Source organism: Pogoniulus pusillus, chromosome 12 (genome assembly GCF_015220805.1).
Source record: "Pogoniulus pusillus isolate bPogPus1 chromosome 12, bPogPus1.pri, whole genome shotgun sequence".
Lineage (NCBI taxonomy): Eukaryota > Metazoa > Chordata > Aves > Piciformes > Lybiidae > Pogoniulus > Pogoniulus pusillus.
Window position 1 is genome coordinate 32,617,119 of NC_087275.1, and position 25,678 is coordinate 32,642,796.

Here is a 25,678-nt window from a genome sequence, read left to right on the forward strand (position 1 = left end):
TGTGTTGCTAAGCTCTGTGCAGGGCAGTGACTGGGTCCCCTCAGCACTCAAAGACAGTGCAATGGCTGAAGGGGTGGAGAGCCAGAAGGATGTATGCTGCACCAGCCTCACCTCCCTGGCAGAGCCCTGGCTGCCAGCCCCACTAAGGTTTGCTTTGCAGGTGGGCAAGGCCCTGAAAGAGAAGCGTAGGGTAAGGGAAAAACCATAGAACCAAGCAGGCTGGCAGAGAGCTCCATGCTCAGCCAGCCCAACCTAGCACCCAGCCCTGCCCAACCAACCAGACCATGGCACTAAGTGCCCCAGCCAGGCTTGGCTGCAACACCTCCAGCCACGGCCACTCCACCACCTCCCTGGGCAGCCCATTCCAATGCCAATCACTCTCTCTGACAACAACATCCTCCTGACATCCAGCCTAGACCTGCCCTGGCACAACTGCCTTAGCAGCTCTGGGCTCTTTGCAAGGGTGCCAGGGCAGCCTGGGCCCAGAACTGCCAGGAGAGGGCAGCTAGAGAGGTGCAGACAGGCAGCCTGTGGGTACCAAAAAGGCAAAGGCAGTGAGGGCAGCGTGTGGCAGTGCCCTGGTGCTCGGTCAGAGCTGTGCTGTTCCTCACCCTGCAGAACAAATTGCCCTTAATTCAAACAGCTTCTATGGACCAACCTCTTGTAAGGCATTTCCTAGAACAGTTATTGCTTCTGAATGGCTTAAGCAAAAATGCCTTTAGGATGGAAGGAAGTGAGCTGCAGTGCAGATGCCAAGTGCCTGATCTGTGCTCTTTCAAACTATGTCAATCTCTTTTCTTTTCCCTCTCCTTCTTCCAGCAGTTGTTCTCTTCATTCAAAATTGCAGAGGTCTGAAATGACAGACTTCTAACTGCTCTCACTCAAAAGTGCCCTTGGGTAGCACTGTGCAATTGGGTTTTCTTCTACCAAGCCAAGCTCTAAGCTGTTTAGAGGGAACAATGTCTTCTGTTCTGTGTCTAGGTAGCATTTAAGATGGAAATGCAGATTGCTGGAACAGTGCAAACTCTGCTCTGCTGCCTGCTGGAGATTACTCACTCAGGCAAAGTTAGCTTTGTGCTGGAGTTCTCATACTTCAAAGCCTTAAAGCTGACACTGAACAGACTGGAGATCACCTGTACAGATCTGACTCAAAGTGGGCTACAAGAATGCTGGGGAGGGACTTTTTAGGCTGTCAGGTAGGGATAGGTCGGGGGGGGGTGTGGAAAAAGGCTGGAAATGGGGAAATTCAGACTGAATGTCAAGAAGTTCTTCAGGATGAGGGTGGTGAGAGCCTGGAATGGGTTGCCCAGGGAGGTGGTGGAAGCCTCATCTCTAGAGATGTTTAAGCCTAGTCTGGATGAGGCTTTGGACTGCCTGATCCAGTGTGAGGGGTCCCTGTCCATGGCTTGGCAGGGGGGATGGAACTGGATGGTCACAGTATCATAGAATCAGTCAGGGTTGGAAGGGGCCACAAGGATCATCTAGTTCCAATCCCCCTGCCATGGGCAGGGACACCCTACCCTAGATCAGGCTGGCCACAGCCTCATCCAGGTCCTTGTGGTCCCTTCCAACTCTGACTGACTCTATGATTCCATGATTGAATGAGTCTGTGATTCCATGATTGAATCATTCTGTGATTCCATGATTGAATGATTCTGTGATTCCATGATTGAATGATTCCATGATTCTATTCAGTCACTAATCTTAGGCCAGACATGAGGACATTTTTCCACTGCAAGAGTGGTCAAAAGCACTGGAACAGGCTGTCCAGGGATGTAGTGGAGTCACCATCCCTGGGTGTGCTTAAAGGGTGTTTAGATGTGGTGCTTAGCAATAAGGTTTAGTGGTGAGCTTGGTAGAGTAGGGTTAATGGTTGGACCTGATGATCTCAAGGGGCTTGTCCAACCTGAATGATTCCATGATAATCATATGTGGACACATGATTCCTTAATTAAGGTAACATTAAAAGCTGAGTTATAACTACACACATGGAACCAGAGAGTCACAGAATGGTAGGGGTTGGAAGAGACCTCTGAAGATCAGTGATTAATACACAGGCCAGATGAACCCACAGCTCTGCCTGCCTCCTGAGCAACTTCTCCTCCACACTCTTGTCAGATGAGTGCCTGTGACACTGAGAGTAAAACACTTGCCAAGCATAGGAAGGGGTAACTCACAGCATCACAGGATGCTAGGGGTTGGAAGAGACCTCTGCAGAGCTTCCAGTCCAACTCCCCTGCCAGTGCAGGAGCACAGAATCCGGCACAGGTCATAGAGGAGCACATCCAGACAGGGCTGGGAAGGCTCCAGAGAAGGAGCCTCCACAACCTCTCTGGGCAGCCTGTGCCAGGGCTCTGTCACCTTTACTCTAAAGAAGTTCTTCCTCACGTTGAGGTGGAGCCTCCTGTGCTGCAGTTTCCATCCCTTGCCCCTTGTGCTGTGCCAGGGCACAGGTGAGCAGAGGCTGTTCCTGTCCCTTCCTGCCCCCCAGCCCTCAGCTATTGATAGACACTGCTCAGATCCCCTCTCAGCCTTCTCCTTTGCAGACTAAGCAGCCCCAGGGCCCTCAGCCTCTCCTCACCAAGCAGTGCTCCACTCCCCTCAGCATCCTTATAGCCCTGCCTTGGACTCTCTCCAGCAAATCCCTGTCTCTCTAGAACTAGGGAGCCCAGAACTGGATGCAATATTCCAGGTGAGGTCCCACCAGGGCAGAATAGAGGGGGAGGAGATCTGTTGGCCACACTCCTCTTAATGCCCCCCCGGACCCCATTGGCCTTCTTGGCCAGCAGTGTACATTGCTGTGCCATGCAGGACTTGCTGCCCACCAGCACTTCCAGCTCTTTCTCCACAGGGCTGCTCTCCAGCAGATCACCTCCCAACCTGTATTGGTGCAGTCTGCTCCTTCCCAGGTGCAGCACTCTGCACTTACCCCTGTAGAACCTGCTGAAGTTCCTCTCTGCCCAGCTATCCAGCCTGCAGCATGCTAACAGAGGTACTTCAGAGGGCATACACAGCAAGCAGAAAGAGCTTTCCAATTGCAGCAGCAGCCACAACCCTGAAGCAGAGGGCTTTAACCAGCACACACTGCACAATTCTTACACCAGTAAGGCAAAAAGCCCCTGCAGGAGGTTTGCTTTTCAGATGCAAGAAGCAGTTTATCCACCTACTGAACTCACCAAAGTCACACAGCTTCAGAACATCATTGTGGCTTATTAAAAGATTCTCTGGCTTGATATCTGCAGTGGCAGAGAGAGAGAGAGAGAAGAAGAAAAAAGATCTGTTGTTAGATTCTCTTCCTAATGTGGAGCTCAGCTATGTTAAAATAGAACTATTGAAACACAGAGATGTATCAATCTGTTGACACAGATTGAACACATCCATAGAGGTGGAAGGTAGAGGTAGAGGAAAATGTGGAAATAGTAATGTATTAACATACAAACATTATCAACATGTTGATTTCTAGTGCTAGAGGTGGAATAGATCAGTGCACAGTGAATATACTGAGGTGCAAAGATGGGAAACTACAAATACATAAATATCCAAATAGATCAATATGGTGATGGAGATTGAAGATCTCAACGGAGATTGAATACCTCAATGGAGATTGAATATACTGATATAGAAAAAAAGTGACAGTAGAAATATATCAATAAAAACAAACAACAAAATAACTGACAACATAGATACATAAATGACTACATAAATAGACCACCAATACACCAATTTGTTCATATATATTGATATAGGTTGAATATCTCCAACACATACTGAATATATTGGCATATAAACATGCTAAAATATAAAAGGAAGGGTACAAATATATCAAGATATTGATATAGACTGAATATATCCACAGATATTAATATAGATTGAATATATTAATAGAGATGAATATAAATTGACCATACTGGCACCTAAAACTGTTAAAATATCAATATATAAATATCCACACAGATCAATATAGTGATAGAGATTGAATATCTTAAGAGAGATTAAATATATTGATAGAGAAAAAGGTTAGAATATAAATCTACCATAATCTAGATGACAACAGAAATACATATATTATAATATTGTAATCTAGACTGCAATAGAAATATATAAATATATAAATACACCACACATAGACCAATTTATTCATCTACATTGATATAGATTATCTCAACACAGACTGAGTGGTATTGCTATATAAAAATGTCCAAACATAAAAGGAAGGGCACAAATATATCAAGATGTTGATATAGACTGAATATATTAACAGATTAATATAGAGTGAATGTATTGATAGAGGAAAAAAGCTACAATATAAATCTACCACAATCTAGATCACAGTATAAATATATTAATTACTATATGAATACACCACACATAGAGCAATTTATTCATATATATATATAGATATATATATATATAGATATAGATATAGATTATCTCAACACAGACTGACTATATTGGTATAAAAAAACGTTGAAACATGAAAGGAAGGGAACAAATATATCAAGATATTGATATAGACTTAACATCTTCATAGACATTAATATAGATTGAACATATTAATAAAGATTAATATAGATTGAATATACTGGCATCTAAACCTGTTAATATATAGATATATAAATATCCTCACAGATCAATATAGTGATAGAGATTGAATATCTTAAGAGAGATTAAATATATTGATAGAGAAAAAGGTTAGAATATAAATCTACCATAATCTAGATGACAACAGAAATACATATATTATAATATTGTAATCTAGACTGCAATAGAAATATATAAATATATAAATACACCACACATAGACCAATTTATTCATCTACATTGATATAGATTATCTCAACACAGACTGAGTGGTATTGCTATATAAAAATGTCCAAACATAAAAGGAAGGGCACAAATATATCAAGATGTTGATATAGACTGAATATATTAACAGATTAATATAGAGTGAATGTATTGATAGAGGAAAAAAGCTACAATATAAATCTACCACAATCTAGATCACAGTATAAATATATTAATTACTATATGAATACACCACACATAGAGCAATTTATTCATATATATATATATATAGATATAGATATTGATATAGATTATCTCAACACAGACTGAGTGGTATTGCTATATAAAAATGTCCAAACATAAAAGGAAGGGCACAAATATATCAAGATGTTGATATAGACTGAATATATTAACAGATTAATATAGAGTGAATGTATTGATAGAGGAAAAAAGCTACAATATAAATCTATCACAATCTAGATCACAGTATAAATATATTAATTACTATATGAATACACCACACATAGAGCAATTTATTCATATATATATATATATATATATTGATATAGATTATCTCAACACAGACTGAGTGTATTGCTATATAAAAATGTCCAAACATAAAAGGAAGGGCACAAATATATCAAGATGTTGATATAGACTGAATATATTAACAGATTAATATAGATTGAATGTATTGATAGAGGAAAAAAGCTACAATATAGATCTACCACAATCTAGATCACAGTATAAACATATTAATTACTATATGAATACACCACACATAGAGCAATTTATTCATATATATATATTGATATAGATTATCTCAACACAGACTGACTATATTGGTATAAAAAAACGTTGAAACATGAAAGGAAGGGAACAAATATATCAAGATATTGATATAGACTTAACATCTTCATAGACATTAATATAGATTGAATATATTAATAAAGATTAATATAGATTGGATCTATTAATATATATTAATATAGATTGAATATACTGGCATCTAAAACTGTTAGTATATAGATATATAAATATCCTCACAGATCAATATAGTGATAGAGATTGAATATATTAATATAGATTGAACGTATTGATGTAGAAAAAACTTAGAATATAAATCTACCACAATCTAGATCACAGTATAAATATATTAATTACTATATGAATACACCACACTTAGAGCAATTTATTTACATATATATATAGATATAGATTATCTCAACACAGACTGACTATATTGGTATACAAAAACGTTGAAACATAAAAGGAAGGGAACAAATATATCAAGATATTGATATAGACTTAACATATTCATAGACATTAATATAGATTGAATATATTAATAAAGATTAATATAGATTGAATATATTGGCATCTAAAACTGTTAGTATAAAGATATATAAATATCCTCACAGATCAATATACTGATAGAGATTGAATATATTAATATAGATTGAATGTATTGATGTAGAAAAAACTTAGAATATAAATCTACCACAATCTAGATTTTGGTATAAATATATTAATTACTATATGAATACACCACACTTAGAGCAATTTATTTGCATATATATATATAGATAGATAAATAGATATAGATACAGATATATTGATATAGATTATCTCAACACAGACTGACTATATTGGTATACAAAAACGTTGAAACATAAAAGGAAGGGAACAAATATATCAAGATATTGATATAGACTTAACATATTCATAGACATTAATATAGATTGAATATATTAATAAAGATTAATATAGATTGAATATATTGGCATCTAAAACTGTTAGTATATAGATATATAAATATCCTCACAGATCAATATAGTGATAGAGATTGAATATATTAATATAGATTGAATGTATTGATGTAGAAAAAAACTTAGAATATAAATCTACCACAATCTAGATCACAGTATAAATATATTAATTACTATATGAATACACCACACTTAGAGCAATTTATTTGCATATATATATATAGATAGATAGATATAGATATATTGATATAGATTATCTCAACACAGACTGACTATATTGGTATACAAAAACGTTGAAACATAAAAGGAAGGGAACAAATACATCAAGACATTGATATAGACTTAACATCTTCATAGACATTAATATAGATTGAATATATTAATAAAGATTAACATAGATTGGATATATTAATATATATTAATATAGATTGAATATAATGGCATGTAAAACTGTTAAAATATAAATCTATAAATATATAAATCTATCTATATATAAATACATAAATATATAAATATATAAATATATAAATATATAAATCTCCTCACAGATCAATATAGTGATAGAGATTGAATATATTAATATAGATTGAATGTATTGATATAGAAAAAACTTAGAATATAAATATACCACAATCTAGATTGCCATCAAAATATAGACATTACAAAGTAATCTACCATACATATACCACATAAATATACCACCAATATACCAATTCATTCATATCTATTGATATAGATGGATTATCTCAACACAGATGGAATATATTGGCATATAAACATGTCAAAACGTGAAAGGAAGGGCACAGATACATCAAGATATTGCTATAGATTGAATATATTCATAGATATTCATAGAATCATAGAACCAGTCAGGGCTGGAAGGAAGCACAAGGAGCAGGCAGTGCCAACCCCCTGCCATGCCCAGGGACACCCTACCCTAGAGCAGGCTGCACACAGCCTCAGCCAGCCTGGCCTCAAACACCTCCAGCCATGGGGCCTCAACCACCTCCCTGGGCAACCCCTGCCAGGCTCTCACCACTCTCCTGCTCAACAACTTCCTCCTCACCTCCAGCCTCACTCTCCCCACCTCCACCTTTGCTCCATTCCCCCCACTCCTGCCACTCCCTCACAGCCTCAAAAGTCCCTCCTCAGCTTTTCTGGAGCCCCTTTCAGATGCTGGAAGGCCACAAGAAGGTCCCCTGGGAGCCTCCTCTGCTCCAGCCTGCACAGCCCCAACTCTTTCAGGCTGTGCTCACAGCAGAGCTGCTGCAGCCTCTCAGCATCCTCCTGGCCCTGCTCTGGACACTCTCCAGCATCTCCACAGCCCTCTTGGCCCAGGGGCTCCAGAGCTGGATGCAGGACTCCAGGTGGGGTCTCAGCAGAGCACAGCAGAGGGGCAGAATCCCCTCCCTGGCCCTGCTGGCCACACTGCTGCTGCTGCAGCCCAGGCTCTGCTTGGCTTTCTGGGCTGCAAGTGCACACTGCTGGCTCCTGCTCAGCTTCTCCTCCAGCAGCACCCCCAAGTCCCTCTCCTCAGGGCTGCTCTCCAGCCTGGCACTGCCCAGCCTGCATTGGTGCTTGGCATTGCCTCCACCCAGCTGCAGGACCTTGCCCTTGGTCTTATTATTAATACAGATATTAATGCAGATTGAATCTATTGGCATCTAAAACTGTTAAACTATAAACCCATAAATATCCAAACAGATCAATATAGTGATAGAGATTCAATACCTCCCTGTAGATTGATTGATTGATGTAGAGAAAAGAGTTACAATATAAATACACAAATATACAAATGTATTAATACACAAATATATTAATAGATATTGCTGCAAGATTATCTCAATCCATATTGAATGTATTGATATAGACAAATGTTAAAATACAAAAGGCAGTATACAAATACATCAATATATATTTGTATGCCAATATGGATTGATAGATATCTCTCAACATATATTGAATACATTAATAGATATTAATATAGATTGAAAATAGACTGAAACTGTTAAACTATAAATATATGCATATACAAATGCTTAAATATCCAAATATATCAAGATATTGATACAGATTTGATATATATCAATATATACTGAATGTACTAGCATCTAAAAATATGGAACTATAGCTACAGAAATAGCCAAACACATCAATATATTGATATTCATTGACATAGATTAGATATATTGATCTATAATTGGATAAAAACATTAATATACAAATACTTAAATATCCAAATATATCAAGATATTGATATAGATTGCACAAATATATACTTGAATATATTGGTGCATAACAATATTAATATACAGATAAATAAATCTACAAATATGTCAATATCTTGATAGAGATTGGATATATAAATATATAATGAATATATTGGTGCATAACAATATTAATATACAGATAATTCAATCTCCAAATATGTCAATATCTTGATAGAGATTGGATATATAAATATATAATGAATATATTGGTGCACAGCAATATTAATATATTAATACTGAAACATCCAAAAATATAAATATATTGATATAGATTGGATATATAAATATATAATGAATATATTGGTGCATAACAATATTAATATACTAATATTGAAACATCCAAATCTATCAATATCTTGATAGAGATTGGATATATAAATATATAATGAATATATTGGTGCATAACAATATTAATATACTAATATTGAAACATCCAAATCTATCAATATCTTGATAGAGATTGGATATATAAATATATAATGAATATATTGGTGCATAACAATATTAATATACTAATATTGAAACATCCAAATTCATCAATATCTTGATATAGATTGGATATATTAATATATAATTGAATATATTGGTGCACAGCAATATTAATATATTAATACTGAAACATCAAAAAATATAAATATATTGATACAGATTGGATATATTAATATATAATTGAATATATTGGTGCACAGCAATATTAATATATTAATACTGAAACATCAAAAAATATAAATATATTGATACAGATTGGATATATTAATATATAATTGAATATATTGGTGCACAGCAATATTAATATATTAATACTGAAACATCAAAAAATATAAATATATTGATACAGATTGGATATATTAATATATAATTGAATATATTGGTGCACAGCAATATTAATATATTAATACTGAAACATCCAAACATATCAATATATTGATACAGATTGGATATATTAATATATAATTGAATATATTGGTGCACAGCAATATTAATATATTAATACTGAAACATCCAAACATATCAATATATTGATACAGATTGGATATATTAATATATAATTGAATATATTGTTGCACAGTAATATTAATATATTAATACTGAAACATCCAAAAATATCAATATATTGATATAGATTGGATATATTAATATATAATTGAATATATTGATCCACAACAATAATAATATATTAATAATGAAACATCCAAATATATCAATGCATCAATATAGATTGGATATATTATATATATTGAATGTATTGGCATCTAAAAATATTAAATTACAAATGTAGAAACATCTAAACATATCAATATATTGATATAGATTGGATATATTAATAGATAATTGAATATATTGGTACATAAAAATATTGATATATATCATTATATTGATGTAGATTGGATATATAAATGTATAATTGACTATATTGGTGCATAACAACATTAATATACAAATACATAACTATCCAAATATATCAATATATTGATATATATTTGAGATATAAAACTGAATATATATTAATGCATAACAATATATTAATACTGGAACATCCAAATACATCAATACATTGACATAGATTTCATATATATTAATATATATTGAATGTATTGGCATCTAAAAATATTAAACTACACATATAGAAACATCTAAATACATCAATATATTGACATAAATTGCAAATATATTAATATATATTGAAGGTATTGGCATGTAAAAATATTAAACTACAAACACAGGAACATCTCAATACATCAATATATTGATATAGATTGGATATATTAATATATAATTGAATATATTGGTGCATAAAATATTGATATATATCAATATATTGATGCAGATTGGATATATAAATATATAACTGAATATATTGGTGCATAACAGCATTAATGTACAAATACTTAAACATCTAAATATATCAATATATTGATATTAATTGATATAGATTGGATATATTAATCATTGCATAGATTGGTATATTAAAATATTGATAGATCTCAATATATTGATATAGATTGGATACTCAAATATATATTGGATGTATTGGCATGCAAAAATGTTAACCTATAATCACAGAAATATCCAAATACATCAACATATTGATAGAGATTGGATAAGTTAATATATATTGAATAAATTGGCATGCAATAATGTTAAACTATAAACATAGAAATATCTAAATATACCTATATATTGATAGAGATTGATAGAGATTGGATATGTTAATATGTATTGAATGTATTGGCATGTAAAAATGTTAGCTTATAAACACAGAAATATCATAATACATCTATAGATTGCTAGAGATTGGATATGTTAATATATATTGAATATATTGGCATGTAAAAATGTTAACCTATAATCACAGAAATATCCAAATACATCAATATATTGATAGAGATTGCTAGAGATTGGATATGTTAATATATATTGAATATATTGACATGTAAAAAAACCTATAAACATAGAAATATCTAAATATACCAATATATTGATATAGATTGCTAGAGATTGGATATGTTAATATACATTGAATGTATAAAAATGTTAACCTATAATCACAGAAATATCCCAATACATCAATATATTGATAGAGATTGATAGAGATTGGCTATGTTAATATACATTGAATATATTGGCATGTAAAAATGTTAACCTATAATCACAGAAATATCCAAATACATCAATATACTGATAGAGATTGATAGAGATTGGATATGTTAATATACATTGAATATATTGGCATGTAAAAATGTTAGCCTATAAACACAGAAATATCCCAATACATTAATATATTGATAGAGATTGATAGAGATTGGATATGTTAATATATATTGAATATATTGGCATGTAAAAATGTTAACCTATAATCACAGAAATATCCAAATACATCAATATATTGATATAGATTCATAGAGATTGGATATGTTAATATATATTGGCATGTAAAAATGTTAACCTATAAACATAGAAATATCCAAATACATCAATATATTGATAGAGATTGGATATGTTAATATGTATTGAATGTATTGGCATGTAAAAATGTTAACCTATAAACATAGAAATATCTAAATATACCAATATATTGATATAGATTTCTAGAGATTGGATATGTTAATATACATTGAATATATTGGCATGTAAAAATGTTAACCTATAATCACAGAAATATCCCAATACATCAATATATTGATAGAGATTGATAGAGATTGGATATGTTAATATGTATTGAATGTATTGGCATGTAAAAATGTTAGCCTATAAACACAGAAATATCCTAATACATCAATATATTGATAGAGATTGATAGAGATTGGATATGTTAATATATATTGAATATACTGACATGTAAAAAAACCTATAAAGATAGAAATATCTAAATATACCAATATATTGATATAGATTGCTAGAGATTGGATATGTTAATATACATTGAATGTATTAAAATGTTAACCTATAAACACAGAAATATCCAAGTACATCTATAGATTGCTATACGTTGGGTATTTAAATATGTATTGAATGTATTGGCACATAAAAATGTCAATATATAAAGATACACATCTCCATATATACGAATCTATTGCTATAGACTGAATATATGAAAATACATTGCTATATATTGATACATTAAAATGTTCAAATATAGATAAGTAAATATATAACTATATTGATCATATTGATAGAGATTGAATACAAATTACTAATAGAAATATATTGCTATATAATGATGCTCAAATAGACATATACAAATATGTATATGTCAATATATTGCTATATAGAGAATAGAAATGAATGAATGCATAGATAAAATAAATAGCTACATATCAATATATAAAAGTGTTCAAATAAACATCCAAATCTACTCAATCTATTGATATAGACTGAATCTATGGATAAAGATGTTAAAATATCAATAAATATTCAAATCTATTGATTCTATTGATATAAATGTTCACATACAAATAAATATCCACATCTATTGCTACAGATTGAATCTACTGATATATAAAGATGATCAGATATAAATAAACATCCACATCTATTGCATCTATTGACACAGATTGAGCCTATTGATAGACAAAGATGTTCAGATATAGATAAACATCCAAATATATCAATATATTGATACAGATTAAGTCTATGGATATATAAAGATGTTCAAATACAAATGAATATCCACATCTATTGATACAGATTGAATCTACTGCTATATAAAGATGATCAGATATGAACAAACATTCAAATCTGTTGCATCTATTGATGCAGATTGAGCCTATTGATAGACAAAGATGTTCAGATATAGATAAACATCCAAATATATCAATATATTGATACAGATTAAGTCTATGGATATATAAAGATGTTCAAATACAAATGAATATCCACATCTATTGATACAGATTGAATCTACTGCTATATAAAGATGATCAGATATGAACAAACATTCAAATCTGTTGCATCTATTGATGCAGATTGAGCCTATTGATAGACAAAAATGTTCAGATATAGATAAACATCCAAATATATCAATATATTGATACAGATTAAGTCTATGGATATATAAAGATGTTCAAATACAAACGAATATCCACATCTATTGATACAATCTATTGATATATAAAGATGTTCAGATGTAAGTATCCCAATGTATTGAATTTATTGATGTATAAAGATGTTCAGATATAAATAAGTATCCCAATGTATTGAATCTATTGACATAGAACCTATTGATATATAAAGATACTCAGATATAAGTATCCAAATCTATTGAATCTATTGACATAGAACCACTGATATATAAAGATGTTCAGATATAAATAAGTCTCCCAATGTATTGAATCTATTGCCATAGAACCTATTGATATATAAAGATATTCAGATATAAGTATCCCAATGTATTGAATCTATTGCCATAGAACCTATTGATATATATTCAGATATAAGTATCCCAATGCATTGAATCTATTGCCATAGAACCTACTGATATAGAAAGAAAGGACAAATATAAGTAAACATCCAAATAGATCAATATATTGATACAGACTGAGCCTGTGGATATATAAAGATGTTCAAATACAAATAAATCCCCAAGTCTATTGATACAGATTGAATCTATTAATATATAAAGATGTTCAGATATAAGTATCCCAATCAATCAAATCTATTGACATAGGATTTATTGATACATAAAGATGTTCAGATATAAATAAGTATCCCAATCCTTTGACACAGAACCTATTGATATAGAAAAAAATGGTCAAATATAAAGAAACATCCAAATATATCAATGTATTGCTATAGATTGAGCCTGTGGATATATAAAGATGTTCAAATACAAATAAATACCCAAATCTATTGATACAGATTGAATCTATTGATATATAAAGATGTTCAGATATAAATAAGTATCCCAATCTATTCAATCTATTGACATAGAATTCATTGATATATAAAGATATTCAGATATAAGTATCCCAATGTATTGAATCTATTGGCATAGAACCTACTGATATAGTAAAAATGGTCAAATATAAATAAACATCCAAATAAATCAATATATTGATATAGATTGAACCTGTGGATATATAAAGATGTCCAAACACAACTAAATATCCACATCTATTGAATCTATTGACACAGCTTGAACCTATTGATACATAAAAATGTCCAAATGTAGATAAACATCCAAATATATCAATATATTGCTAGAAATTTAGCATTTATCTGTATTCAATATATTCAAATCCAGGTCTATAAACACCCAAATCTATCAATACATTGATAGAGATGTAGCATTTTTCTATATTCAATATATTCAAATCCAAACCTATAAATACTGAAATCTATCAATACATTGATAGAGATGTAGCATCTTTCTATATTCATTATATTCAAATCCAAACCTATAAATACTGAAATCTATCAATACATTGATAGAGATGTAGCATTTTTCTATATTCAATATATTCAAATCCAGGTCTATAAACACCCAAATCTATCAATACATTGATAGAGATGTAGCATTTTTCTATATTCAATATATTCAAATCCAGGTCTATAAATACCCAAATCTATCAATACATTGATAGAGATGTAGCATTTTTCTATATTCAATATATTCAAATCCAAACCTATAAACACTCAAATCTATCAATACATTGATAGAGATGTAGCATTTTTCTATATTCAATATATTCAAATCCAAACCTATAAACACTCAAATCTATCAATACATTGATAGAGATGTAGCATTTTTCTATATTCAATATATTCAAATCCAAACCTATAAACACTCAAATCTATCAATACATTGATAAAGATGTAGCATTTTTCTATATTCAATATATTCAAATCCAGGTCTATAAATACCCAAATCTATCAATACATTGATAGAGATGTAGCATCTTTCTACATTCAATATATTCAAATCCAAACCTATAAATACTGAAATCTATCAATACATTGATAGAGATGTAGCATCTTTCTATATTCAATATATTCAAATCCAAACCTATAAACACCCAAATCTATCAATACATTGATAAAGATGTAGCATTTTTCTATATTCAATATATTCAAATCCAAACCTATAAACACCCAAATCTATCAATACGTTGATAAAGATGTAGCATTTTTCTATATTCAATATATTCAAATCCAGGTCTATAAACACCCAAATCTATCAATACATTGATAGAGATGTAGCATTTTTCTGTATTCAATACATTCAAATCCAAACCTATGAACACCCAAATCTATCAGTCTCTTGACAGATCCAATCTATTACCAATCCATCTCACAGCAGACTGAATATCTTGCTGCAGAAAGTATGAAGCTGTAAACCTCTGCCTGATCCTGTGTGAGAACTGCAGTTTGCTGGGAAGGGGAGATTAGAAGCATCACTCTCATGGGAGCCTGGAAGCAGAATCCAGTTTGATCAAAGGAGGCTGAAGCCCACCAAAGCAGCTCCAGCCACACACCAAGGTGTGCACCTCGAGAGCTGGGAGCTTAGGGAAGCAGCAGAGCTGAATCCACTGGAGCTGGGAGAATCTGCCTGGAGAAGGACTTCTAACAGTCTACTACAAGACTCAGGAGTGAGCTGAGTGACTTCCAAGGAACGTTGAAACCCTGCACTACAGCTCCTTCCCCTCCCAGCCCAACGCCAGCAAGCTCCACCTGCAGATGAATTCAGGTTAAATGAAGCCATGCAGCAGGCTCTAAACCCTGCCAGGCTGACTGCTTTTTGCCTGCCTGTGGATACAAAGCAATTTCTATCATTTATTTTGAGTGCAAATCACTACATCATCTTCCCTCAGAGAGCAAAGTCCTACCCGGGGCTGGTTCTCACCTCTGTGAACGATGTCATTCTTATGGCACCAGTGGATTGCTTTAATGAGCTGGTAGATGTAGCTCTTCACTTTTTCTGGTGGAACTCCATTTGGCATTTCTTCTAGCAGTTCAAGCATGTTCTAGAAGGTGAAAGCCAGCATATTTAAGAGGCATGCTCAAGTTTCTAGAAGACAAAATGCTTTCAGCACTCTCAAACAACCTATTTAGGCCACTCAGTAGCTTAGCATCCAAGGAATGTGTTTTAACCATAAGGATACTACCAGCTGATTGCCTTCTCTACAGAAAGCACTTGTGGAGAAAATAATCCTTGATTGTGAACCAGAAACACACTGTAAGTCCTTCAAAGATTGTTACCAAACCACTCATCCTAACAGTTAGAATGAATCACAGAATGGGTTGGGTTGGAAGGGGCCACCAAAGGGCATCCAGGCAAACCCCCTGCATCCTCCACCAGAGCAGGCTGCTCACAGCCCTGCCCAGCCTCACCTCCAACAGCTCCAGCCATGGGCACTCAGCTCCCTCCCTGGGCAACCTGTTGCAGTGTGGCAGCAGCCTCCTGCTGCACAACTTGTTCCTCACAGCCAAGCTCAGGCTGCTCTGCTCTCAGCTCAAACCATTGCCCTCCTCCTGTCCCTGCAGGCCTTTGCCAGCAGTCCCTCTGCAGCCTGCTTGCAGCCCCTGCAGCTCCTGGCAGGCTGCTCTGAGCTCTGCAGGTGAGGGCTGAGCAGAGGGGCAGATCTCCTCTCCCCATCTCTGCCCACCCTGCTTTGGGTGCAGCCCAGGCTGCCCTTGGCCTTCTGGGCTGGCAGTGCCCATGGCTGGCTCCTGTCCAGCTTCTCACCCATCAGCACCCCAACCTCCTCTTCCTCAGGGCTGTTCTTCATCACCTCCTCACCCCAGCCTGTATTGATCATGAGGATTGTTCCAACCCAGCTGCAGCACCCTGCAGCTTGGTCTCATTAAACCTCATGAGGATCACCTGGGGCCATCCCCTCCAGCTGAGTTCCAAAGAGCCGTTCCACCACAAAGAGGGCAGCAATGTGGCTGTAGTGTGGGGAGCAGACCAATTTGTGCTTCAATACAACATTTTCTTCCCCATTCAGCTCACTCTGCTGCTTTGGCTCACCACAACCCATGGCTGTCTGTTAAAGCAACACCAACCTGTCCGTGCAGCTGCTGCCACAGGCATAAAAATGCCTCAGAGGGACATAAATACTAACCTGGGGGGATCTAAACTGATCTTAGTACAGTAACTCTGACCATATGAGTTTGAATCATACACCTAGGGGAGAAAATAAATAGATGGTTTGCTCTGGCACATTTCCTCTTTGGAAAGGGACATTTGGATTCCTGTTCTCTTAGCCAATGCCTCCACTCTCCTGTCATTAGAAGTACAATGGAGCTTGCACTTTGAATCCTGAATGAAAGAAATGGGCAGCAGCAGCAACCCACTTGAAGAGGGGAAAAAAGTCTTAAGACAACTCATTTAGTTAAGGATTCAAGCATCTGTAGAGTTTTCACTTAAAATGACTTGTGTCATTAGACAAACATTTGTCTTTAGCTGTGTAACACAAGTGCTGAGATTGCCTCTTGGGAGATATTTTAATCAACACAAACATGAGAGAAATCAAATGGAAACTTTGATAGTATTTGGAAACAGAACACTTGCAGAGAGGCCAGAGGAGGCCACAAAGATGCTGCCAGGGCTGGAGCAGCTCTGCTGTGAGCACAGGCTGAGGGAGCTGGGGGGGTGCAGCCTGCAGAGCAGAAGGCTCCAGGGGCAGCTCAGAGCTGCTGCCAAGAGCTGAAGGCAGCCTGCAGGAAGGCTGCAGAGGGACTTGTGCTGAGGAGAGCTGCAGGCAGGCCAAGGGCAATGGTTTGGAGCTGAGACAGAGCAGGGGGAGAGTGGAGCTGAGGGAGAAGCTGTTGAGTGTGAGGGTGCTGAGAGCCTGGCCCAGGCTGCCCAGGGAGGCTGTGGCTGCCTCCTTGCTGGGGGTGTTCTGGGCCAGGCTGGCTGAGGCCCTGAGCAGCTGAGTGTGGCTGAGAGGTGTCCCTGGGCATGGTGGGGAGGTTGCAGCAGCTGAGCTCTGAGCTCCCTTCCAACCTAAACCATTCTCTGAACGTTCTGAGTTCTCAAATCAGACCTAAGAGTGCCAGCTGCCTCAGAAACACACTCCAGCCCTGAGCAGAGGGATGTTCTGTGAAGGAGTCACACTGACTTCAGTTAGACTCTTGCCCACACCCAAGCAGTGGATCTGGAGAAGTAAGGCAAGAAGTCAGTGTTACAAAGATGAACCAAAATAGCAGCATCAACACAGCCACACTTAATCCTAGATGAAGACATTAACTAAAGGGATGATGAGTAAAGGAGATTAGGCTACATGTGAACTTAACTAATCTGGATTTGAGAGCTAAGGTGCCCTAAAGGACACAAGGTGTTCAGCAGCAGTCCAGGAGAAAAAGTACTTACTGTACTGTGTTGTATTTAACTTCTTTTACCTTTAACTGCAGGGGTAGGATGAGGAAAAATGGTTTGAGTTGAGAGAAATGCAGGTTGAGATTGGATGTCAGGAATGAGTTCTGCCCCTGTACTCAGCACTGGTCAGGCCAGCAGCGTGCCCAGGTGGGCAGCAGAGCCAGTGGCATCCTGGGCTGGCTCAGGAGCAGTGTGGGCAGCAGGACAAGGGAGGTTCTTGTGCCCACCCCTGTGCTCAGCACTGCTCAGGCCACCCCTGGAGTGCTGTGTCCAGCTCTGGGCTCCTGCATTGCAGAGAGATGCTGAGGTGCTGGAAGGTGTTTGGAGCAGGGCAGCAAGGCTGGGGAGGGGCCTGGAGCACAGCCCTGTGAGGAGAGGCTGAGGGAGCTGGGGGGGTGCAGCCTGCAGCAGAGGAGGCTCAGGGCAGAGCTCATTGCTGCCTGCAGCTGCCTGCAGGGAGGCTGTAGCCAGGTGGGGTTGGGCTCTGCTGCCAGGCAGCCAGCAGCAGAAGAAGGGGACAGAGGCTCAAGCTGTGCCAGGGCAGGTCTAGGCTGGATGTTGTTAGGAAGTTGTTGGCAGAGAGAGTGATTGGCACTGGAATGGGCTGCCCAGGGAGGTGGTGGAGTGGCCGTGGCTGGAGGTGTTGCAGCCAAGCCTGGCTGGGGCACTGAGTGCCATGGTCTGGTTGGTTGGGCAGGGCTGGGGGCTAGGTTGGGCTGGGGAAGCTGTGAGCTCTCTGTCAGTCTGCTTGAGTCCATGATTCTGTGATTCTGCACCACGAGAGTGCTGGAACACTGGAACAGGCTGCCCAGGGCGGGAGCTGAGGCTCTATCTCTGGACACATTCAAGTCAGGCTGGGCAAGGCTGTGAGCTACCTGCTCTAGTGGAGGATGTCCCTGCTGAGTGCAGGTGGCTGCACTGGATGAGCTTTGCAGGTCCCTTCAACCCAAAGCATTCTGTGATTCTATGATTTAGGGTGAGGAATCTATACCCAAGAGAGAACTGACTCAAGACATGTGGCCCTCAGCTACACTCAGCATCACACTGGCAGCACATTAAAAGTTAAGCCAAGGGAACAATCTCTCCTGAAAGCTCCAGAGATACTTCTCTCTCAGCTTGTCTTCAGTTTGTCACTGTGTGTAGCTGAATTCAGAGGGAAGGCTCCTACCTGCACCACCAATAAAGTGAGACTAATCTGCTCCAGGTTTCCCCCTGGAAACAGCCCAGGATGCTTGGCAGCAGTAAGGTAATCTAAGGAAACACTGGAGTGGTTTCAAATGAGGTCAGGGTTGGAGCTAATGACACTGATCTTTGCCAAATCCCTCTAAGCAACTATTGATAGTGGCCTTGTTACAGACAGACACAAACAACTCCTATTTTTAACAGGGATGGGTGGAGAAAGCTGCAACAGATTTCAAGGTCACAAAGTCTCTGACCTTGACTACCTCATGAGTCACCACAGCATGAAACCAGTCTTTGCAGCAGGGATGGATGTGCTTCTCCTCATGGTTATGTATTCCACTCTGCATCCCTGGGACATGATTTTTTTCTGTGTCACAGAATGGCAGAGGCTGGAAGGGACCTCCAGAGAGCAGCCAGCCCAAGCCCTGCCAGAGCAGCAGCAGCCAGGGCAGGGCACACACAGCACAGCCAGGGGGGTTGCAGTGGCTGCAGAGAAGGAGACTCCACAGCCTCTCTGGGCAGCCTGCTCCAGGCCTCTGCCACCCTCACAGCCAAAAAGCTTCCCCTCCTCTTGCCCTGCCACCTCCTCTGCCCCAGCTTGCCCCCAGTGCCCCTTGTGCTGCCCTGGGCCAGCCCTGAGCAGAGCCTGCCTGCGTCCTGCCCACACTGCCCTGCACAGCTTGGGCACAGCACTGAGGGCAGCCCTCAGGCTGCTCTGCTGCCAGCTGCCAGCCCCAGCTGCCTCAGCCTGGCCCCACAGGAGATGTTCCCTGCCTGCAGGGCTCTCTGCCTCTGGGCTGGGCTCTCTCAAGCTGTTCCTTGAGGTCCTTCTTGGCCTGAGGGGCCCAGAGCTGGGCACAAGATTGCAGCTGTGGCCTCAGCAGGGCAGAGCAGAGGGCAGGAGAACCTCTCTGCACCTACTAACCACAGCCCTTCTAAGCCAGCCCAGGCTGCCCTTGGCCTTCTTGGCCAGCAGGGCCCATTGCTGGCTCCTAGGCATTCTGCCCTCCAGAAGCCCCAGGACCTTTCTCCACGAGGAAGAAGTATGGAAGAACTTCAGGGTTTTTGAAACTACCAACACCTGAAGCAAGAAGATCATAAAGGTTCCTGCTGCTCTCCACAGTAAGGATCTGCTCAGAACTCAAACTGCACTCAGGTTCCTGCTGTTCCTCTCTGTAGATTGTAGCACCTTCATTTTTTTAACAGTAAAAGCAGCTTTACAGACTCTTCCAACAAGTGATGATTTAACTCTGCCAAAAATATAACAGGAACTCAACTCACTTTTTCCACATATTCAAACACTAAGTATAACTTCCCTCTTCTTCTGAAGGCTTCCTTCAGCTCCACTATGTTCTCCTGCTTCAAAGTGCGAAGCATTTTGAGCTCTCGTAGAGTGGTTTCTTTGACTTCTTCATTTTCTAGAGTGCAAAGCAAAAGTGACAGAGTAAAACTTACTACAAATGCAAACCAGACACCACCCCCACCCCCTCCCAAGGAATAAGTGCTCCAAATCATTCTTTTCATCCTCTGGTTAAATTGTCTCATTCTAGGCACTGCAGAGCAAAAGGTTTGTGTGCCAGGGTGGTCTCTCTCTGCTGCCTGGATGCTTGAGCAGGGTGGGGAGGGGGAAGTGGTGACTCTGCTACCACCCTGCAACCATCACAGACTTCCTATCACCACTGTCCAGGTTCTCAGTGGCAGAAAAAGTCCTAAGAAACAAATCATTTGCATTTTGTCTCTTTTCCATTAGGATTTGCTTGCAAAAAAAAGTGGTGTGTGCAGGCTGCACAGACTCATCTTGCACCCCACAAGCACTGGCAAGGGCAGCCAGCCCCCAGCTGATTCAACACAAGCTGATGTGTTGAGCAACATCAGGGAAATAGCTTTGATTCTAAATTACATTTTATTTGTTCCCCCCCCCAAAAACAAAAAAACAGAATCATTTTTAAGCAGAGAATTATTAAGTGCAGGAAGTTTCTCCTCAAGGCTTTCAATGGAGCAATGAGGAGCAGGGGAGCAGAAAGAATTAGGACAGTGAAACCTTCAGTCTGATCCTGGAGAGTCAAGAATCATAGAGTGGTCTGGGTTGGAAGAGACCACTGAAGATCATTCAGTCCAATCCCCCCTGCACTCAGCAGGGACATCCTCCACTAGAGCAGGTTGCTCACAGCCTTCTCCAACCCCACTTTGAACATCTCCAAGCATGGGGACTCGACCACCTCCCTGGGCAGCCTGGCTTAATACTGAGATGCATTGTTTAGGATCTGTAGGACCTCCAAAGGGCATCCAGGCCAACCCCTGCACTCAGCAGGGACATCCTCAGCTAGGGCCCTGTCCAGCCTCACCTTGAACAGCTCCAGCCATGGGCACTCAGCTCCCTCCCTGGGCAACCTGTTGCAGTGTGGCAGCAGCCTCCTGCTGCACAACTTGTTCCTCACAGCCAAGCTCAGGCTGCTCTGCTCTCAGCTCAAACCATTGCCCTCCTCCTGTCCCTGCAGGCCTTTGCCAGCAGTCCCTCTGCAGCCTGCTTGCAGCCCCTGCAGCTCCTGGCAGGCTGCTCTCAGCTCTGCCTGGAGCCTTCTTTTCTGTAGGCTGCACCCCACCAGCCCCCTCAGCCTGTCCTTGTAACAGAGCTGCTCCAGCCCCTGCTCATCTTTGTGGCCCTCCTCTGAACCTGCTCCATCAGGTCCATGTCCTTGCTGTGCTGAGGGCTCCAGAGCTGGATGCAGTGCTCCAGGTGAGGTCCTGTTTTGACAGTTTAGCTGTCTGGGGACTGCTGAAGAAGGGAGCAGTGCTTTAGGGAAGCTTTGCACCCTCTCACCATCAGGGGCACCTGAACTGACTGATTCTCAAGGATGTTACCAACACAGTGCCAGCTTTCAGCTTTCACTTCACTACAGGAAATACACTTCTGCAGCAAAATGTTCTCATGCCCATGCAGAAACAGGGACCTGAATCTCTTAGAGCTGTTCTGCACAACAGAGAGACATGATGATGATGATGATGATGATGATGTTGTCCAGAGGAGGGCCACAATGATGCTCAGAGGGCTGGAGCTGTTCTTCTATAAGCAGAGACTGATGGAGTTGGAGCTGCTCAGGCTGGAGAGGAGAAGGCTCCCAGGTGACCTTCTTGTGGCCTTACAGTATCTGAAGGGGGCTACAAGAAAGCTGGGGAGGGACTTTTTAGGCTGTCAGGGAGTGATAGGACTGGAGGGGATGGAGCAGAGCTGGAAATGGGGAGAGTCAGCCTGGATGAAGTTCTTCACCATGAGGGGGAACTTCTTGACTGGAAGGGTCCCAGAGAACTGGCACAGGCTCCTCAGGGAGGCTGTGGAGTCTCCTTCTCTGGAGCCTTTCCAGGCCTGTCTGGATGTGATCCTCTGTGACCTGAGCTAGATTGTATGGTCCTGCTCTGGCAGGGGGGATGGACTTGATATTTTTGGGTCCCTTCCAACCTCTGACATCCTGTGATTTGTGATCTTGTGACCATGAGGGTGGTGAGAGCCTGGTACAGGTTGCCTGGGAAGAGGGTAGAAGTCTCATCCCTGAAGGTGTCTAAGGCAAGGCTGGATGAGGCTGTGGACAGCCTGACCTAGTGAGAGGTGTTCCTGCCCATGGGACACCTCACACTAGACAAAGCTGGGGAGGGGCCTGGAGCAGAGCCCTGTGAGGAGAGGCTGAGGGAGCTGGGGGGGTGCAGCCTGCAGCAGAGGAGGCTCAGGGCAGAGCTCATTGCTGCCTGCAGCTGCCTGCAGGGAGGCTGTAGCCAGGTGGGGTTGGGCTCTGCTGCCAGGCAGCCAGCACCAGAACAAGGGGACAGAGGCTCAAGCTGTGCCAGGGCAGGTCTAGGCTGGATGTTGTTAGGAAGTTGTTGTCAGAGAGAGTGATTGGCACTGGAATGGGCTGCCCAGGGAGGTGGTGGAGTGGCTGTGGCTGGAAGTGTTGCAGCCAAGCCTGGCTGGGGCACTGAGTGCCATGGTCTGGTTGGTTGGGCAGGGCTGGGGGAGCTTGGAGCTCTCTGCCAGCCTGCTGGATTCTATGATTGGATAGTGCTGGGTGCTAGGTTGGACTGGGTGAACTTGATTCTATGGTTCTATGACCATTGTGGTCCCTTCCAACCCTGAGTGATTCTATGATTCTAAATGGCTTAGGGTTGCACAAACTCAAAGCTAAATCCCATTTGCAGCTCAGGTAGCACAGTCAGGCAGAGGAAGCAGAAACAGCTAAGAGAAACCATCTTTGCCACCCAGCAAAACGCAAGAAGAGGTTCACAGAGGAGAGGGCACGACCCAGGTTGTGCCAAGGCAGCAGGAGAGAGAAGAAAACCCGACAGGGAGGCTGAAGTCTAGCAGGAGGGAAGAGGGAAGCCAAAGCCTCTCATCACCCATGTTTGGACTGCAGAGGATCTAATTGAGAGCAATGGAAGCAATTTCCCTTCCCGGGCGGGCGCGCAGCAGGCTCTGCCCAGCGCATTGAGCCCGCACGTGGCAGACGGCAGCGCCAAGCGCCGCCAAGCCAGCCCGGCACCACACAGACAATCACAGCACATTCAGGCTCCTGATGAACTCCAGGATTAATGAGACAGATGTGAAATGGGCTGAGTCAAAACTCAGCTAAAGGACTCCTGACATCTTTCCAGGAACTTGGAAACCACTTGCTGCAAAGTCTGAAAAGCAGGCAGGGAGCAGGCGTGGAAGAGGAGAGGATTTCCCACTCCTGGGAAGCTGATTCTTGGGATGCACAGAGGAGTCAGTGAAGCCACAGCAAGTCTGCAGGTGGCACCAAGCCGTGACTGGATGAGGCACTTAGTGCCATGGGCTGGTTGGTTGGCCAGGGCTGGGTGATAGCTTGGACTGGATGAGCTTGGAGCTCTCTTCCAACCTGCCTGATTCTATGATCCTAAAAGCCTGGCTGGGGCACTTAGTGCCATGGTTTCGTTGACTGGATAGGGCTGGGGGACGGGTTGGACCAGATGATCTTGGAGGTCTCTTCCAACCTCATTGATTCTATGATTCCATGATGCTATGATTCTATGTGTGGCACAGTTGACTTGCTAGAGGGCAGGGATCCCCCAACTCCCTCAGACTGCCCTTGTAGCAGAGCTGCTCCAACCCCTTCATCATCTTTGAGGCCCTCTTCTGGACCCAGTCTATCAGGACCATATCCTTGCTGTGTTGAGGGCTCCAGAGCTGGATGCAGCACTCCAGGTGAGGTGTCAGCAGAGCAGAGTGGCAGAGTCTCCTCTCTCAGCCTGCTGGCCACACTGCTCTTCACAGAATCACAGAAGTTTAGGGTTTGGAAGGGACCTCAAAAGATCATCCAGTCCAACCTCCCTGCCAGGGCATCAGGATCACCTACACCAGACCACACAGTCCAGGCTGCCACTGCCCTTCTGGGCTGCAAGTGCTCACTGTCTGCTCGTGCCCAGCTTTCAGTAACCACAACTGTAAATGTTTGCTACAGGAAAAGAGGTTACACAAGTGTTTAAAATACACTGAAGATAAAAATTGCAGTGAAATGGAAACAGAAATGAATAGAAATAGAACAAAGTGACTGCTGTGTCTAAAGCCCTGGCAGATGGCATACCATAGCTGCAGTGCCCCAGGCTGATGCCTTCTCTCACTGTTTCATACTTGGCCTCCCCTTCTGTGTGTGCCAGGTCAGCAGGGGTCAGGGGCAGCTCCTGCTCCATGCAAGGCAGACAGTCGCTGCTGGGGTTCACTGCTAGGTTTGCCTACGACAAGCATCCCCTGTGCCCCAACCAGCAGAGGTCAAAAGCCAGTCCTGACCTCTGCAGAGCTGTGCTGTGACTGTTGCTGGGTGAGGAATACCTGTGGGAAGCACTGGTGG

General features: G+C 40.1%; 1 protein-coding gene across 4 annotated transcripts in view; it reads right to left on the bottom strand.

Annotated features, from left to right (window-relative positions):
* CDKL5 (cyclin dependent kinase like 5) overlaps positions 1 to 25,678 on the bottom strand; it is a 130,384-nt gene that overhangs the window by 53,269 nt on the left and 51,437 nt on the right. For 3 of the 4 annotated variants that reach the window (XM_064152067.1, XM_064152065.1, XM_064152066.1), the window contains 3 exons: positions 21,108 to 21,244; positions 16,167 to 16,287; positions 3,177 to 3,236 (listed from right to left, as the gene is read on the bottom strand). In XM_064152067.1, the coding sequence (XP_064008137.1) occupies positions 3,177 to 3,236; positions 16,167 to 16,287; positions 21,108 to 21,244 (318 nt within the window). Of the gene's footprint in view, positions 1 to 3,176; positions 3,237 to 16,166; positions 16,288 to 17,009; positions 17,087 to 21,107; positions 21,245 to 25,678 lie in introns of those variants that run through there. The other variant, XM_064152068.1, reaches the window with a different exon arrangement.